This window comes from Acomys minous (assembly GCF_964271855.1).
Source record: "Acomys minous genome assembly, chromosome: 2".
NCBI lineage: Eukaryota > Metazoa > Chordata > Mammalia > Rodentia > Muridae > Acomys > Acomys minous.
Window position 1 is genome coordinate 21,488,727 of NC_140484.1, and position 15,961 is coordinate 21,504,687.

At 41.7% G+C, this 15,961-nt stretch overlaps 1 protein-coding gene across 2 annotated transcripts in view; it reads right to left on the reverse strand.

Annotated features, from left to right (window-relative positions):
* Nucleotides 1–15,961, reverse strand: part of LOC311582230 (cytochrome P450 2C55) — a 51,164-nt gene extending 35,203 nt beyond the window's left edge. For both annotated transcript variants that reach the window (XM_084755166.1, XM_084755164.1), the window contains exons 1-7: nucleotides 15,725–15,961; nucleotides 14,362–14,524; nucleotides 14,093–14,242; nucleotides 9,862–10,022; nucleotides 6,546–6,722; nucleotides 2,881–3,022; nucleotides 1,039–1,226 (exon numbers count right to left, since the gene is read on the reverse strand). In XM_084755166.1, the coding sequence (XP_084611292.1) occupies nucleotides 1,039–1,226; nucleotides 2,881–3,022; nucleotides 6,546–6,722; nucleotides 9,862–10,022; nucleotides 14,093–14,242; nucleotides 14,362–14,524; nucleotides 15,725–15,892 (1,149 nt within the window). In that variant the 5' untranslated portion in view covers nucleotides 15,893–15,961. The remainder of the gene's footprint in view (nucleotides 1–1,038; nucleotides 1,227–2,880; nucleotides 3,023–6,545; nucleotides 6,723–9,861; nucleotides 10,023–14,092; nucleotides 14,243–14,361; nucleotides 14,525–15,724) is intronic.

Sequence of the window (15,961 nt, forward strand, 5' to 3'; positions counted from 1 at the left end):
ACAAAACTAGACAGAGGAATACTTCACAGGACAAGTGGCTGTGATTATTCAAAACAACTGGTGTATCAGAAAAAGTATTAAATGTTCTCAATTTTGGAAAACCAAGTGTAGACTTTCTCTTTTATTGCACTATGAGAAGTTCTCCCCCAAATCTATAAATGATATATTGGCATCACTAGAAAATATAACCTTAACCTATATGAAGGATAATATTATTATATTGGTATTTTCTTCTGTGTGAGATACACATTGAAGTATTTATGTTCTAAGTGTGATGGATTTAATAAATTTAAACATAGTTCTAGATACATCTTTATATCCCATATGCATATGATATATTAAAACACATTTACATATCCATTTAAGTGCTTTTTAAATACAGATATTCTCGTAGTTACTTCAGCTATCAGCTTGAAACAGCCCAGAGGTGTAAGATGTAACTTTAACTGAAGAACTGTCTTGATTAGCTTGGCCTATTAGTCTGCTTATGGCACATTGTCTTGATTGATGGTTGACACGAAAGGGCCCAGCCCACTGTGAATAATGCCAGAAAAGTGAGCCTGGGTAGTATATATAGTAAAGCTTTCTGAACATTAGCCAGGGAAAGCCTGTCAGCAGGCAGCATTCTTCCATGGTTTCTGCTTCAAGTTCCTGCCCCAGTGGAGTTCCTGCCCTGACTTTCCTCAATGATGGACTATGACCTGTAAGATTAAATAAACCCTTCCTCCATAAACTGCCTTTCATCATGGTGCTTATCACAGCAAAAAAAAAAAAAAAAAAAAAAAAAAAAAAAAAAAACAAGCTGATCAATAAAATAGAAATGCCATTTTTTTAAAAAAAAAAAGCAAGCTAGTAATCTTTAATGAAAAGTTGGAAACGCCATGTTTCTCATATAAAAGAGCTATGCTTTTCTTTTTAAAACATTTCTGCCTATTACTACTTTAAATTATTCTCTTATACATTTGCAACCATAGTGGGAACCACGGTGTGACGTTAAGAACCTCACCAACATTGAGTCGCAGTATGAACCAAGCTTACCTTGGGGATGAAGTAGTTTCTGAACTTTATATCATGGGTCACTGAGTGAGGCAGGTTCATGGGGATGAGATCAATGTATCTCTGAATCTCGTGCACTACAGCATCGGTGTAGGGCATGTGGCTTCTGTCCTGCATGCAGGGGCTCCTGTTTCTGCCAACCACACGTTCTATCTCTTCCTGGACTTTAGCTAGTAAAACAAAGTGGAAACTGATGTAATGGAAGAAAGTGGCACAACTGCTACACCAAGTCAGTGCTGCGTGGAGCACCATCGGCCCTAAACACATCTAGACTTGTAACACCACAGGAAAATATAACACCTAAAAGCCAGGCATTGATTAAGTAGACATACTTCTACATAGAGTCATACAGGATAGTTAATGCACATCAGATGATTAAATGTTTCACTATATAGATACCTTTAAAATATGAACTAAGAAATGACTATTCCTTCAAAGACAAAAAAACAAAATAAGATTTAGGGTCATATCAAATTATCATAAGGTAGTAATTGAATTCTTCTGGCAGGTGAATTCTCCTGGCAGGTGTGTGTGTGTGTGTGTGTGTGTGTGTGTGTGTGTGAGTTCTAATCTGAAAATTCCCAATGGTTCTATGTAATTTCCTCATATGCCAGAGGCACTCACTTTGAAACGTTCTTTAAGTGTCTCGGGCAATTTATATTCATATTCAGAAGTAATGGGCATTTCTACTGTCTTACTATACTATTTACAAACAATTTCTCTACGTTCCTTTTTAAAGAGATAAGGAATTGCCTATTTATTATCACATACAAAACAGACAACACACCCAAACAGATACTGCTGCTGCTGCTGCTACTACTACTACCACAACCGCTACTACTGCTTCTGTGTGTCTGTCTGTCTGTCTGTCTGTCTCTCTCTCTAATATATATATATATATATATATATATATATATATATATATAATACTAATTATACTAATATAATATATATTATACTTTCTTTCCCCTGCAGTACACTTACAGTTTTTATCATATATATAATTGTTCTTATATCAGTGTAACCCTATGACTATTTCCCACAGGTAAGGGAGCTGTGATTGTGTTACATGTTTTATACATTCTTGAACATAAAAGAGCTTATTCAAATTCCTAATATTGAGTGCTATATTAGAATTATTAAAAATGCTCAAGTACGTTTCAAACCGTGGAGATCATTTTTAATTATTAGAATTCATCCAGTTCTCACTCATATCTCTCCTGAGTGTAAGATTCCTCATACCCACATTACCTACTGTCTATCCTGAAGCCAGAGTTGGAAGAGTTGTTATGAGAAATCTTGGTACTGCCCCTGCGTCCCTCCTCCACATTTGTCACTCATCACTATATGTTGGAGCTGATCCAACAAGTGTGCTCATCAGAGCCTAGCAAATATCAGTGTTATACTCCCCAGCCTCCAGAACTGGGAGCTAATATAATTTTCTTTATAAATTATATAGTCTACATTATTTTGTTACGGTGAGAGAAAATACACTATGACACACAGATGCCACCCCATCCTTCAGGAAACCAGTGTACCAGCCTCCACCAGCCAGCGACACGTGTGCCTGCCTCAGACCCCTCCCATCAGAGCAAGGTCACTAAAATCAGAGCTGTGTGCTTCTGTTACTGCTAACACTGTCCTGTTTCTCTCAGTCCCTCTCTCCTGCTGTGAAAACTTGCCTCATCTTTATTTCTTCCTCACATGTACGTTAGAGCTAGCAACAGAGCAATTTCATAGAGGGGTTTCTGAAGAGACGCAGTGGAGGTAGGGTCTTTCCAGCACCTATGCTGAGTTTCTCCGGCTCCGTGGCTGCAGTCATACCTGTGATGTCCGGGTGCTTCAGCAGCAGCAGGAGTCCGTAGCGCAGAGTGGTGCTTGTTGTTTCCGTTCCCGCTCCAAACATGTCAGTTACAGTCGCCAACAAGTTTTCGATGGTAAACTCAGACTGCGGATTGTGCTTTTCCTAGGATTTATGTGGATGTTATTTTTGTTTGCTGGCATATTTAATTATAATCAGTCAAAAATAGCTGAGGTTGTTCTTAAAGATAAGACGCTTAAACAATGGAGAGTCTAGTACCAAAGCTACAATAACTAAACAAGATACCAGAAAATGTTATTAGTTTACCAACTCTTTATCTCCCTTTCTTCGAAATTGTTAAAATTGTGGGTTATCAATGTTCTCACCACAAAGAAATGATACTCAGGTGAGGTAATGGTTATGTCAATTGGCCTGATTTGATCATTTCATAATATTATGGATCAAAGTACCACATTGTACCCAAAGATAGATAGATGATAGATAGATAGATAGATAGATAGATAGATAGATAGATGTAGTCAGTTTTCCATTACCTTGACAACACACCAAGAAACCTGACTTACAACAAGAAAGATTCACTGCTCCTCATGATCCAGCTGGGACCCTGGGAACACCGGGAGACAGAACATTATGGTGGAGAGAAATTCGGTAAAGCAGAGCTGCTCACTTCTCACAGCCAGGAAGCAAAGAGAAGGAAAAGAGACAGGGCCCAATCCCTAAACACTCCAATGACCTAACCTCCTCCAGCAAGGCTTTACCTCCTAAAGGTTCTGTCGCCCCCAAAAGCATCTTCAGCTGACAACAGGTCTTTAGCACATAGCTCTTTGATTGACTTTCAGGATCCAAGCCATAACAACGAAAATAATTTTTCAGAAATATATTGCTTTCTGAATAGTTAAAGAATTTACTTAGATACAGTATTGACTTCCTCATTATGAACTCTGAAATGTGCAAAACTAACAGTACTGTTAGAAATCAGAGTATCAGTTTTGAAAGAAAGGAGCTGATAAATTACTGTCATAAGTGAGCTTTACTAAGAGACAGAGCCTTGTGAGAACAGAAGCCATGACCCATCAGATCCTGAGGTGAGAGAGCACTGGAAGGGACAGTGTATCATTTTGGAGTCAATATGACATGGCCATCAAGGGAAAGTGACCCCTTAAGGCACAGGCAGGGGGATCACTGTGAGTTCGAGGCCAGCTTGGTCTACAAAGTGAGTCCAGGACAGCCAAGGCTACACAAAGAATCTCTGTCTCAAAAAACCAAAAAAAAAGAAAAAGAAAGAAAATCAACTAAAGAGATAAGAAGTACAAGCACACAAAATGGAAGAAAGGTCAAGCTATGTATGAAATTCTCAAAGAACTAATTAAAAACTGGCAGAAGATATGTTTCTTTCTTCCTCTAGGCTTCTATCATAGTGTTCACAAAAGACCTGTCCATGACAATAGGACAAGTCCCAAACCGAGGGAAGGAAAACCTTCAGAAACTCTAGCGAATATTCTGGTTTTTACAAGTTTTGGGGCCTGACAGGAATTTCCACACATGATTCGGTCTGATTTAGTCTACATGAGTCCATGCATAGAGCCAGGTACTTGGCAGGGTCATATGTATTTCTTGAGGTGTGGGAGGGGGGAGGTTGCAGAGAGGGGAACCATGAGTCTTCAGGAGTGCAGGGAACATGGCGTGACTTCTTGAAGCTGATGAGTGGCTCTCAGAGTAAGCAGTAATGAGGAATGACACCTACGGTTGGCCTCTAAGCCACATCCATGCACACATCTGTACGTAAATGTATATCTGCGCATACAAAAATACACACACACACACACATACACAGACAGAGTTATACACAGATGGTAGTAAGTCATAGACAATAAACAGCTCTATTATGATACCATACTTTGGTCCAAAGAGCAACACAGTTTTTACATATAGCATTGGGGCAAAAGTTGATGGTCAGTAAGTCACAGAGACCTTGGAGTTCACTTAATGCAGGTTAAGCGAACAGTCTTCAAGCACTACGGGAGTCCACCGTGGTGGTGATAGTTATTGTCCCCTACTGGCAGACAAGGCACGGAGTGAGAGCAGTTCGCTTCCTCCACCACCAGGTTCTTCCCATTGTTGCCGGCCCCTCATTTCGTTCCATGTAGAGCACGTGGCCTAAACAGTTCAGCTCAAACGCCATGGGAGGTGCTTTGAGAGTCGCCTCCCTAGCACACTCTGTTCTTGAGTTTCACCTCTCTGTCTATGGGTACAAGTGCTGAGGCAAAATAAGAGCCGGGCGCTCACGAGAGTTGCCTTTCTTTCCACAGTTAGCTCCCGTTAGCTTTCCCTGCTCTCTGCCTTGCCTCACTTCAAGGAGTATGTTTGTACTTACATATATGTTTATCATATCTATACTATGCTTTCACCCAGTTTCCAAACTGCACCTATCACTACTCTTTTATATCTGTAATCTTTTACTAATTCTTTGCGGATCTCACTCAGCCACACAGCGCACTGTGATCTTATTTACCCCTCCTCCTCTTCCTAATTCCTCCCAGATCTGCTTCTCATCGCTCCATCCCCTCTCAACTTCCTGTCTCCTTTTTATTGGTTGTTTTTTTTTTTTTACATAGCCCTTGAAGTGCGATTTGTGCTGCTCACACACACATAGGGGCATGACGGACTTGCCACGGGCCGCATCCTTAAAGAAAACCGACTCCTTCCCCAAAAGCCATCAGTCGTCATAGGTCCTCAGCTAAGGATGGGGACTGGGCTGATCATGTGCAGGTTTGGGCAGGCAGCTCTGAGTTCATGAGTGCGTCAGGCCTGTCCTGAATACACCGGTCTGGTCCAGTCCTCTGGCTCTTAGAATCTTTCCACGCTGACTCTGCAATGGCTCCTGAACCTCCCCCCCCCCCACCTCTGTTCTAACTGACCATATCAATCTTTCCTCTTGGTTAAACTTACCAAGGCACAGAACAGTTCTTACTATTGAACTCTCCCACCCAGCTCCTGCTCTTCCCAGCATCCATCCCATTAACTAAAACAAACCCTTTGGGACTCAGAGAATAGAAAAAAATGGACACCTTGAATTGATTTCAGGATCTACGCTTCTAGAACGCAGACATGCTTGAAAAACATTTCCACCGCCTCCCCTGGGGAGAATCATTTCCAGCTACCCTCAGCTACGGTTCTCCGCCCCATCGCTTTACCTCCTCGTTTCACTGTGCTGTGTGAAGTCTTTTCTCCCGCTACTCGCTGCTCCTGGCTGAAAATCCCTGAAAATCTGTAGCAAGCCTCAGGTGATCCAGGAAACTTGCTGGGCAGGTTTCTTCTCATTCTCACAAGCACTTTCCTCTTATTCACCCACTCACTCAAATATAACCAGGTCCTCCTTTACTTCAGTGCTGAGTATTTATATCGCCTGATTGGTTTCTACTTCTGCTTCACCTGGTGTGAATGCTGTCTTTACACAGATTCTTAGTACCTGAACGCTGTGCCCACAGGTGCTAGTTACTTAGCAATGGAATTTTAAGTCCTCTGAGGCTGCTAGTCCGGTTTCATGCACACAGCAGGTGGTTAAAACTGTTTACCAAGTGCTTCGCACCTGAACAGCTGTGCATTCCTGATAATTAGAGAAATAATTGATGAATCAGAAAATGCAATCTAACAAATGACACTTTACCTGTTCCATTTTGATCAAGAAACAATCAATGAAGTCCCGAGGATTGCCCATGTCCAAGGACTCTTGGTGTTCTTTTACTTTCTCCAAAACATAATTTTTTACATAGAGGAAATTCTTAATCACTTGGTTATGGCTTCCAGGGAAATAATCAATAATAGCAGGGAAAGTATTGCAGACCTTGAAGATTAAAAACCATTAGTTAAACGAAAGGCACAAGTATCGCAACTCTGGTTAAAAACTAGGGTGACACAGACAAACACTAGGCAGAGCTAGCGGAACCTTGCAGAAGAGGGGAGGAATGACCATAGGAGCTACAGGGTCAAGGACACCAGAAGAACACAGCCCACAGAGTCTGCTAAGCATGGCTCATAGAGGCTCACAGACTGGAGCAACGGTCACAGAGCCTACGTGGGTCTGAGCTAGGTGCTCTGCATATATGCTGTTGTGTGGCTTGGTGTTTTTGTGAGACTCCTAACAGTGCAAAGGGGGGCGTGGTTTCTGACTCTCTGACTGCTCTTGGGACCCTTTTCCTCCCACTAGGTTGCCCCATCCAGCTTTGATATGAGGGTTTGTGCCTAGTCTTATGGCAACTGGTTTAAGGCATGTTTGGTTGATATCCCTGAGAGCCTGCTCTTTTCTAAAGGGAAACAGAGGTCTGTGGAAGAAGTAGGAGGGGTGAAGGGAGGGCAAACTGGTTGAAATGTAATGTATGAGAGAAGAGTAAAATAAAAAAAATTTAAAACTAGGGTGCTGGGTAGTGGTGGTGCTGCACACCTTTAATCCCAGCACTCAGAGAAGCAGAAGCAGGTAGATCACTGTGAGTTCGAGGCCAGCCTGGACTACACAGTGAGTCCAGGGCAGCCAAAGCTACACAGAGAAATTCTATCTCAAAAAAACAAAACAAAAAACAAAACAAAACAAAATCCTAGGGTGATCTTGAGAAACATTTCACCATACATGATATGTATAAAGGAAAGTGCTGATAGAGACTGCACTAAACTGGTCACATGATGAGGGATGATAAACGTCTCCAACAAGCAATAATTTTTACATTACTAAAGCATCTTTACAGCCACTCTCTCATTTTTACCTGACCCCTTGAACTACAGGGAGGCCATGGCTCTCCTGCATGTGGTAAACTAAGAGGGTAAGAAAGTTCAGTCAACCAGTCACAGTGCAGAGTCACTCCCTGATACTTCTACCACTCACAGCCTCAGGAATAAAGTCAGTCATGGTTTATAACTGGGAAGGGCTCAACGACATCATTAAACTCAACTCTGTACTTTGTGGAAAAATACTTACATACAGCAGTGGCCGAATGGTTCGTATAAAGTTGTGTAACTATCTTGCACACAGAGTGGGATGCCAGCTTGAGGGACAGTCATGTGATTGAACATGGCAGCCCAACAGAGAGTTATGTTTTTACACTCCTGGTGCCAATCATCTTAGCATCCTGACTCAGACTATTTTCTCAACGAGGGACCCAGCTTCAGCTATCGTAAATCTTTGACTTGGAACCTCCCAGTACTCAGAGGTTCCTGGCAGCATCTGTGCTCCCAAATATCCTCTGTTTTTTAATATCCTCAGTTCGAAAATCACTGCTAAGAAATGGGATGAAAATGGCTCCAATATTTGATTGGCAGACAAGCCTGTTGGTGATAGAAGAGTTTCAGCAAGCCTCTAGACAGCCATCAAGAGGCTGGGCATGTCTGTGGGAGTACCAAAGGGCTGCTTGGACTCTGTGGTTTGGTGGGTTGGGGCTTGACTTCCAGCCCTGTGTCTTCCAGGCAGGTGTCTTCTATTCTGAAGAATAAAGTCCTCTGCTGTCTTATGACATTCATACTATACCAAGAGGAGAGGACAGTGATGTGGAAACATTCTCTTTGTGGGTAGGCAGGGACTATGCCTACACACACACACACACACACACACACACACACACACACACGCACACACACACACACACTCAAAACCTGTCTGAACCAACTTTGTTAGAACTATGGGGAACAGTCAGATGTTTACATAAAGCAATGGGAACTTGAGGGTTTTTAATGGGTGGGATAGGAAAGCACTGTGGCACAGTTTTGCCCTTATGTCACTTCTGCCACACCTGGTGGTACCCTTAAACAAGAGCCTGTTCCCAGTGTGGAGAACTGTGATCCTCTTGATTCCAGGGGAAAGAGACTGAGTCTCTGTTTTAACCTAACAGGGATTAAGAGAGGGAGTGGAAGGACTTGGCAAGCCATTTGTCTTTGTTTCCTCTAACTCAGAACTCATCAGGGTGGAAAAGTTGTAGAGACTCAAAAAACTTTATAATGCCACTAGGCAAAGTAGGGCCACTTGGGGCAAAATAATACAATTAAAGCTCCTGGCAGAACACTCAGACCATGGGAAGGAGAGCCGGGGAGAGAGTATCTTTGGAAAAATCGGGCCACTCAAAATCATTCACATATACTGATGTTTTCAAAAAGCCAGGGGACATCCACAGCAGGCACAAGGTAAGAAAAGACCTAGGAAAAGTCCTGTACTTTTCCCTCTGCTGGTTCCTGAGTGCAAGGACAGTGTGCCTGGGCACAGAGGCCTTGTGGTGGGAATTTCTCCTCCCTGTCTCTTCTGTTTTCATCTCTAATTTTCATCTTTTGCTTTCTTTCCTTTTTTATCACCTTCTTCCTTCTTTCTCTTATCTATCTCTATTTTCCACCCTCTTTGTCATCTATAACTCACAGCAACTCATAGTAAAATAATTTCTGTCAGAAACTAAATAAATAGAGTCTTTGGAGACCAAACATGACAAAGAATATAGTCTAGAAAAGTTACTAAGCATACACTTCCTGCCTATAGAAAACAAAAAGTACATGGGGAAAAAAATCTTTTTCTATATCAACAGCTGGGGGCAGAGCTCCTCAGTTAAGAGAACATGTTCCTCTTGGAAAACTGAACCTCAGTTCCCAGAACCTACACAAGTAGCTCATACCCACCTACAACTCCCGCTCTGGCCTCTGCAGGCACCTATACCCCCTCACCCGTGCGTGCATGTGAGCACACACAGCACATGCACACACAGAGCTGAAAAATACGTACAAAGAAAAAAAAGGAAGAAAGGGGAAAGAGAAAACAAAAGAAAGAAAGAGAGGGAGAGACAGAGGGAGGGAGGGAGAGAAGACGGCAGGAGGGAGGTAAGGAAGGAAGGTAGGTAAATGATCTCTAAAATGTCTGGAAACATTCACTCCACAGCTTAGTCCATGTAATTAATGCTGTGACCGTCTCAGAGGAAAGAGCTCAGACGTGTCTTTAGGAAAGAAGCCTTTGACCTCACCTGTATCCACGGTGTGCTCAAGAGCCTGAGGTTTTCATTAAATTTCTCCATCAAGTTAAGAAAAGTCTGATCGTTATAATCAAAGCGTTTCTGGAAAATAATGGAGCAGATGACATTGCAGGGAGCACAGCCCAGGATGAAGGTGGGATCACAGGGTGCGCCTGGATCATAGGAAATATTAAAAATAGCTGTTGGTACGTGTACATAAAGACTTTAACATCATATTAAGGTAATTTTAGAAACTCTAATTAATAAGTTTCTAGAGGGGCTAGAGGGATGACTGAGTGGTTAAGGACACTGAATAGTTTTCCAGCCCATTCCAGAGGACCCAGGTTCAAATACCAGCACCCACACAGTACCTCACAACTGTCTGTAACTCCAGTATCTGACACAGACATACATTCAGGCAAAACGCCAATGCGCATAAAATAAAAGTTAAAAAAAAAACTTTTTTAAAGAGCATACTTAGCCAGGTGGTGATGGTACACCCCTTTAATCCCAGCACATGGGAGGCAGATTTCTTTAAGCTCAGGACTACCCTGGTCTACAGAGCAAGATCCAGGACAGCCAGGGGAAGTTACACAGAGAAACCCTTTCTTGAAAAATCAATCAATAAATAATAAAATAAAATAACTTCTAGAAATTCTCTGTTAGGCAGAGCTATACCATACTGAAAACCAGCATACTGCTTTTCTCAGACCTGATTCTCAAACCTGATTTATTAACTCCTCTTAACCTTGTTTCGGATGGTTATCCAAACACTATGTTAGTGTCACTACCTTTGCTTACACTTAAGGCCAAGTGACTTCTTTGGCAAGCAAAAGAAGAATGATGTGAAAGAAACACTTTTTAAAATAAGTATTAAAGTCAGGCATGGTAGTATGTACCTTTAATCCCAGCACATGGGAGGCAAAGGCAGGTGGATCACTGTGAGTTCGAGGCCAGTCTGGTTTACAAAGTGAGTTGAGGAAAAATAATAAAAATAAAATAATAATAATATAAGTTATTAAAATAGTGCTGGGCATAGGGGGCCCACCTTTACCCAGCACTCACGAGAGCTGCAAGTGCTCCAGCAGTATGAAAACTCTAGGCCAGTCTGAACTACACAACAAGACCCTTGTCTCAAAAAGAAAAAGAAGGAGGAAAGAAAGAAAAAGATTTAAAGATATAAGTTATAAATACAGAACCATGCCTCTCTAGAAAGCTTGTAGATAATTAAATATTAGTATAGGAAGGAAGAAAGTAACAATCTGAAAATCTTTAACACAGATAATAGGTTGAAGGACTTGCAAATTGAACCAGCAGAGAGGAAGACCAGAAAAAAAAAAAAGATTACAGGAAATGCAGGTATTGTGTGGGACAAATGTAACAAGATGTAAAAAAAAAAAAAAAAAAAAAAAAAAAGACAACAAAAAAAAATATTAGGTATGGCTGAAGAGGTGAGCACTGCTGCTCTTGCGGAAGACCCGAGTTCAATTCCCAGCACCCACACAGCAATTTACAACCAGTATAACTGCAGTTCCATGAAACCTGAATCCATGTTCTGCTGTGCAGACATACATGCAGACAAAACACCCATATGCATACACAAATAAATCTCTAATAACAACAACAACAATAATAATAATTAACATTATTTTTAACTAATAAAAATAAGCACATCCTGGACTGGTGATGCAGTCCTACCTCCTCAAGAAGCTGAAGCAGGAGTGTCTTAACTTCTCAGCCTGCCTGGGCTACAATGAACTTGAGGCAATCCTGGGCACATTATAGAAAACCTATCTCAACATAAAACATGAAATCACAGATTTTTTTTAGTAGCTGAGTACTTTCTTAGCAGACACAATGCCCTACATTCGATCTCCAATACCGTTTGTTTGTTTGCTTGTTTTTAAGTAAAAATGAGCACACACTATTAGACAATAGCTTTGCTTACCTAAAATAAGTTAAATTTTTAAATTTTTCATTTCTAATTTAAATCACATACAGGTAAAGCATAAAGGTTAAACTGATAAATAGCATCCTTTATTTCTTATTTCAGTGCAGAAAAGACAGCTAACAAGAATTTCCTATTGAAAATGTTTGCGATCACCGACCAGGTGCCACATTTGTTTGGTAAACCCTACCCTCTAGTGGAAGTCTGTGGTACTGCATAAAAAATCAACAATACGTATTTAAGTCGTTTGCCTACATGTATGTATGTACACTATGTGCATGCCTGGTTCCATCAGAGGTTAAAAGAAGTTAGGGGTGGAATCAGATATCCTAGAACAGGAGTTACAGATGGTTGTAAGCCACTGTGTGTGCGCTAGGGACCAAACCTGTGTCGAATTTCTTACTGGACTCCATAAAAATGTACAATTATTGTTTGTTAGTTTTAAAATATATTATTGCACAGGGATGAGGAATTTAGCAGAAGAAGAGTAGTTAACTATACCCAAGCCAGGCCCCTTTCCTGTTGTGACACATAATGACACTGAATGTTCAGGGTTTTTTGTTTGTTTGGTTGGTTGGTTTGGTTTGGTTTGTTTTTTTTTGGGGGGGGGGGCTAGGAGAAAAAGAAAAAAATTGGAATTATTAATTTGAGATTTGGGGGAAGAGGATTGACAGTGAAAATCTGATTCTTAATCTTGATTTCCACCTTACTTTGAAGAGACATGTAAATATCAAGGTCATTTGGAATCCGAGCTGAAAATCATATTTACTGTGACAACCACATCACAGATGGGTGGAGCCAAGAGAAGAGGGTAGAAAAAAGATAACCACCAGTATTCTAACCCAAAATCTAAATGATTCAAAATTCATCCGGAATTTTGTTTTTATTCTGATATAGTGAGATTCATTAATCAGGATGACCATCAACGGACAAGGACAGCTCCCATGGGATGGACCTGGAAACAGATGGCAAAGGGGAAGCAGATGGAGTTTGTTTGTAGAGAGATTGATGAGCTAATAAAGGCAGATTTTGTAAGTTTGGGATTGCAAAGTGTGCAGAAACCTCTGGGCCATGGGTGTGAGGGGTCATTAACTGTCCCACCCTGGCCCTGGATGGATTCACAGCAAGAACATGGACTTGATGCTTGGGAATTTATTAAGGGAGATGGTGGAGGGTCACAGGTAGACTGGTGTGTGTGCCAAAAGCGTGCTCTGGGGAAAGTATTTGCTATTGTTACCAATTAGCTAGCCTTGGGAGGGGCAGCTCAAGATGTCAGAGCCTCACCCTGCTTAGACGTGGTAGGCTGTGGTCACATGGTGGGGGAGGAGGTCCTATTCCGTCAGGGGTCTAGGGGAGGGGAATAGGGGAATAGGGCAGAAGAGGGGGAAGGGTGTCAATGGGAAGATACAAGTGAGGGGATAACATTCGGGTTGTAATCTGAATAAATTATAATAAAATTTAAAAAGATGTCAGAGCCTCATAAAATATAGAAAATAAAACTCATAACTAATACAAAAATAAAAATGGAGGAAACCATGAGACGAGCTGAAACAGAGCCAACTTACAATTAGGGAAGTTGAGGTTAAGCATTAATAATACTTGAGATTTAGTTCAATAAATCAATTCCAAAGTTCCTTTCTGTAATGTAGACAACTCTTAAAATAAGCAAACAATAAAGTGCACAGTGAGCAACATTAAATAACTCCAGCTGGCATCAAAAACTGAGCAACAAATCACAAGTGTTAAGGGGGCATTGCCAATGAATGCCGAGGGTCTAGCAACCATGGATGAACACCACCGCTGTGAGCTGTGCAGACACAGGCCTTTAAAGAAGCCCCAGACGCGTCCCTTAGGGAGGCTAAAGCTACAAGACTAATTAAGCGAAAGCAAGAATGGTTTCATGTTGCATGGAGTAGCAGGTCACTTCTGCTCACAAACATTTCCTCGTAAAATGTTCTAGAATAGTTAGCCAACAATTATACTATGGGGGAAACATTGCCAAATTTAATAAGTGATATTCAACCCTTCTGTGTGTATGGCATGGTTGGAAAATAAAGCTCGGCATAAAATAGAATTTAATGAATCTTTATCCCCACCGCCTATGCACAGACATTGTGTACAAGCACAGAAGGCACACAGCTACAAAAGCTTCCGTGGCTCTCTGGACCAAACTGTTCCTCTGGCACAGCACTGGCAAGCATTGCCCTCGAGGTAAGATCTTCTATCCCAGGTGTGTTGCCATGAAGCTCATTAAGGAAGAGAGCATGCTGGTCAGTGACACAACGCGATACCTACCTTTGGTTTTCCTCAGTTCCTCCACAAGGCACCGAGCCTCCTCTTGAACACGGTCCTCAATGCTCCTCTTGCCCATCCCAAAATTCCGCAGGGTCATGATGGAGAAACGCCGGATCTCCTTCCATTTCTTCCCATTGCTGAAAATGATTCCTACCAGAATTGGAAACAGAAACCAGTCAGGAGGCGCCACCTGCACGAAGAGCTCATCAGGTCTCATCTGCACACCCAAGGCCCAACTCACACATGCGCACATTTGTACTCACACTTACCAAGGCCTTTGTTAACTCTTTCAGACAAAGGGAAACTGCCTCTTCCAGAAAATTCCTCTCCTAGATCAACAAGAGCTTCTTTTATGGCTTCATAACCATGCAATACCACAGAGGGCTTCATGCCGAAATACAGAGTGAACACGGGGCCATAGACTTTTGAGAACTAGAAAATTGAAGAAAAAAAAATCAAATAAGAGCAAAAAAAAAAAGTCAACATGTAAATTGTACATGATCTACTAATGTCATCATACTGTTGGTAATTTTTTTGTTCCTATAATACAGCTTCAAAATCCAGTTGCTGGATTTTATACATTAAGAAAAAAAAAAAAGATGCTGTTTGTTACAGCTGCCCCAGGCAGAATGGTCCCATCTGCCGGGTAATGATAAGGGAAGTGCCACATGGGTCATGGCAACTCCCCAACACCTTGAGCTACACTTATTAATTTTACAACTAAAGAGGCTGAAGCCCAGAGGGTTTTCAGATCCATCTCAGTGTTCATGGCTAGTAAATAAAAGGCCCAAATGTGAATCCTGCTTAGTGGATTTCCATTTCCTTTGCAGTCAGTCTCTAAAGCGCGCACTGGACAAATGTTCAGCTGCTATTGAACTTGCCTTAAGATCACTGGCTCACCTCTTTTCAGGGAGCTATGACTAATAACTAGAAACCTACATTTTTTTTTTTAAAGTCCCTCGAGTCTGGGGAGATGGCTCAGTTGGTAAAAGGCTTGCTGTACAATCATGAGGACTGGACTTCAGATCCCAGCATTACCTATACAAAGCTAGGTGTTCCTGAGTCAATAATCCCAGCCCTGGGAAGGCAGAGAGAGGAGGAGCCTAGGGCTTGATACTTGGCCAGACTAGCCAATCACCGAGCTCTAGGTTCAAGGACCAAATTTGTCTCAAAACAATTAAGATGGAGAGGCAAATAAAAACACTCAACTTCACCGGGCATGGTGGCGCACGCCTTTAATCCCAGCACTCCGGAGGCAAGGGTGGCATTTCTATGAGTTCGAGGCCAGCCTGGTCTACAAAGTGAATCCAGGACAGCCAAGGCTACACAGAGAAACCCTGTCTTGAAAAAAAACCAAAAAACAAAAAACAAAAAAAATGAAAGACACTTAACTTCAAGCTCTGGTCTCTTCACCCACACATGCAAACACATACAACACACACACACACACACACACACACACACACACACACACACATACAAAAGCAGGGAAAAATTATAAGCATTCCACTATTTCTGACAGTGACAGTCTAAATATAAAACCTATGGGAATATTTCCTTTACAATAAAACAAATAATAGCAAAGATTAATTTTCTAGTGTAAGTTAATGGAGGAGCTTGAAAAACACTTACTTTTTCTAAGGATTTGCTGATGTCCTTCATATCTATCTGAAGGATGTTTCCAATAAGTGGGAGAGGAGTGGGGCCCGGAGGGAGCTTCCCTTTCCCGGAGCTCGATCTCCAGAGTGAGAGGAGAAGCAGACAGGACAGACTGAGCACCAGGACCAGGACTGGATCCATGGCAGCCTTCTGTTACGGAGATGCCTGTGAGCTGGCAGCCGCGAGCTTTTATAAAGCTAACTGCTGATT